Source organism: Corapipo altera, unplaced genomic scaffold (genome assembly GCF_003945725.1).
Source record: "Corapipo altera isolate COAL_440 unplaced genomic scaffold, ASM394572v1 301, whole genome shotgun sequence".
Lineage (NCBI taxonomy): Eukaryota > Metazoa > Chordata > Aves > Passeriformes > Pipridae > Corapipo > Corapipo altera.
The window spans coordinates 5,942,231-5,945,585 of record NW_020884926.1 but is presented as its reverse complement, the minus strand read 5'-3'; the positions used below and the strand labels follow the sequence as shown (position 1 = coordinate 5,945,585).

General features: G+C 55.9%; 1 protein-coding gene across 2 annotated transcripts in view; it reads left to right on the top strand.

Annotated features, from left to right (window-relative positions):
* Positions 1-1,525: 1,525 nt before the first annotated feature.
* The window catches only part of SLC2A1 (solute carrier family 2 member 1), a 9,487-nt gene continuing 7,657 nt past the window's right edge, over positions 1,526-3,355 (top strand). For both annotated transcript variants that reach the window (XM_027658164.1, XM_027658163.1), the window contains exon 1: positions 1,526-1,618. In XM_027658164.1, the coding sequence (XP_027513965.1) occupies positions 1,526-1,618 (93 nt within the window). The remainder of the gene's footprint in view (positions 1,619-3,355) is intronic.

Here is a 3,355-nt window from a genome sequence, read left to right as displayed (position 1 = left end):
AGTTAAAATGGAATAATTGATTTAATTTGGGTTTTTTTGTTTTTGAGTAGTGGCTGCTGTGGGAGCTCCGAGGGGTTGTTGCCTCTCACCTTCCTGGAGCAAAGTTCATCCTGTGCATCCCCATCCCTGGAGCTCCGTGACTCACCCGTGTGCTCACCTACCTGTGCTCACCTCTGTCGCCTTCCAGAGCCTTCCTTTAGCCGGGAAAAGGCCAAAATCAGCCCCCCAGAAAACTCGGGGTGATCCCTAAAAAGCAAAGGAAAATCACCCAAACACCCCTCACCACAAAAATTCCCCCCAAACCCCCCAAATCCTTCGTTTTTTAACAACATTTATCCGAGCACAGGGTCGGCGTTCCCGGTGTTGCCCATCCCGGTGTTGCCCATCCAATGTTGCAAAACATTGCCTGGTTTTTGGGAGATGGATGAGCTCAGAATTGGAATTTCGGATTTTTTGGGAGGCTTTTTCCCGTGGTTTTTTTTTGGGAATATCACCGACTTCCCAGCCCGTTTCTGGCCTCCCGAACGCAGCGTTTTCTGCTCGGGGATGGATTTATTCCAGAGCACTGACCAAATCCAAGCACCAAAACCTCCCTGATTAGTTGTGTTGGGGCCAAGCCTAATTAATGAGCTTCATTAATGGGCCTGGCTCCATTCCCTCTGCTTTTTCCCTGGGAACTTTCCCGTGGAGGGCGGCGGTGGCCGGAGCGGCGAGGTCAGGGAGCAGCGTTAATTCCATTATTTATTTAAAAAGAAAGTAAAAAGGAGACAAACGGGTCTTAAATATTAAAAAATATCCTTTTTCCTGGGGAGTTAGAGTCGCCCCTCCTGGTTCAGGTGGGACCTGAGGCGTGAATCCCTTGGGAATATTAATCCAAGAGGCCGCAGGAGCATCCTCGGGGCGACGCGTTGGTCCCCGAGGAAAACCTCCTTCCCCACCTCCCCAACCCCTCAAATTAAGGGGCTTATAAATTTCACGTGGCTCATCCCAAAGCTGATTAAGTGGGAATGTCGGATCCTGGTTCTAGAGCTGGGAAAATCTCCTGCCCGGGATAACTGGGCCGTTAACAAAGGTGGCCCAAGTGCTGCCCTGCCCTGACCCCGCTCCCGAACAAGGCTCCGATTGTTGCCCGGGCAGGAGCAAGAGGAGGCTGGGGAAGGCTTTGCCAACTAACCGGGATTTCGCTCGGCGTCTCCTAATTAGGATCCCGTGGAAAAACCTTCGTTAGCAGCACCCAGAGCATCCCCAGAGCGGGAGAATGCAGAGGCCCCACCGTGGCCCCAAAAAGCAGCCGGAGCTGGAGAGGTGCCAAGGGTCACGTGGGGGCTCCGAGGGGACCCTGCGAGCCCAGATAACGCTGAAATTCCTGGAAGCCCCAAAACCGGGTCCTTTCCAACCTCCCCAAAATGATATTTTTTGAAATTATTCCATTCCCCCCCCCCCCCCCCCTCCCCAGCTACCCTGGGAATGCTCTGGTGGGGGGGAAGGATCCCGGATTTAACCCCTGTTCCCTGTTTTCCCGCAGATGACGGCCCGCCTGATGCTGGCTGTGGGAGGAGCAGTGCTGGGCTCCCTCCAGTTTGGCTACAACACCGGCGTCATCAACGCCCCGCAGAAGGTGAGCGCTCCCAGATTTTCTCCAGCGGGAAATTCCGGCCCTTCCATCGCAAAATTCCACCCCCCCCCCCCTCCCCCCGCCATGTCCCAGAACAAACCGGGATCTGCTGCCAGCCCGGCTAAAATAGTACATCTCTCTAGGCAGCTTATGGCTCTGATGGGATTTGTGAGGGAGCTGCTCTGCTCCGGCCTTTCCCGCAAGAGTTGGTTTCCTCCCTGCCCGGCATTTTTGTTGGGAAAAATCCCGGGAATGCCGCAGGATGCGCTCCGGGTGTAACCGGTGGAACTTTTCACCTCGGGAGTTAATTGGGGTTTGAGTGCCTGCTCTGGTGGGATCCCGGAGTTCTGCATCCCAGGAGGAGAGAGGGTTGGCTGGGAAGCGCTGGGAGGGTGTTGGCTCCTCCCCTGATGTAGCCCCCCCAGCCACTGGTAGATCCATGGAGCACATGGGCTTTTCCCAGATTTGGTGGCTCTGTGAGGTGGTAAAGGCTTGGGAAGGTTAGCTCGGAATTCCCGTGTGGCGCTCCCGGCGTTCCCTGGCGCGGCTCCTGTGCTGGGATGAGCTGTGGAGGGACAACCCGGTGGGAGCGGAGCTGTCCCCAGGCAACACCATCCCAAAGCACTGAGCCCACGGAGGCAGAGTTTGATCCCATCCCAGGAATGTGGCCTCAAGCGCTGAAAAAACTCCTGGTGGGAGAGAAGACCCTGTGGAAAAACTGCCCAGACCCCTCCGGTGGGGGAAGAGGAAAAAAAACTGGGAATTTATTCAAAGTGTTGCATCACATAATATGGAATCCTGGGATTCCACGTGGCTGTGGAGCCCATCCAGCACCCACAGCTTGGAGGCATCATCCTGCTGAGACATCCCCATCCCTGCTCGCCTTCCTCGGGATCCATCCGACCTTGTAACGTCCATCCTGGGATGGTGTCGACCACCCTCCTCCAGAGTCAGGCAGTGGGAGCAGAGCTGGAGCCCTCAGAGCTGGGAAATCCCTGGAATCGTGTTGAGCAGCTGCTCCCTGGCATGTGCCCTGGTTTTCCCGAGCTCTGGCACCGTGGGAAGCAGGAATGCTGGGATCACCACCCCGCTCGGAGCCACGTCCCGGGAGAAGCGTCGTCTCCCTGTGCTGAAGGATTTCTCTCCGTCCTTTCCCGGCCTGCAGCTCCGGGGGACATGGGCAGGGATCATGGAAAGTGGGAGCTTCCCTTGGGACTGAGCTCTGGAGCCTGCAGCCCCCAGCCAAGCCAGACCCCCCCGATGGGGGTTGCTTCAGTTTTCCTCCTGATTTTTGGGATGAATCCCTTGGTTTTGGGCCGGGATTCAACCTGTGTTAGGGAAGGGTTTGGGATGCTCTGTGTGGGGGCACAAGGAGAGGCAGGATGAGGGTTGTCCTGGAAGCAGGGTGTGCTGGACATGGGGCCATCCCACATTAAGGATCCCCATTAAAGATGGGGATGCAGTGGGATGCAGGATTGGGAAGGAAACACATCAGGATGCAGGATTGGGATGCACTGGAATGGGGATGGGGAAGCATTGGGATAAACTGGGGCACAGGGTCGGGATTGGGATGCAGGATGGGGATGCATTGGGATAAATTGGGATACAGGTTTAGGGTTGGGATGCAGGTTAGGGATGCATTGAAGTGCGGGATTGGGATGCGTTGGGATAAACTGGGACAGAAGATTGGGGATGGGATGCAGGATGGGGATGCATTAGGACAAATAGGGACACAGGATT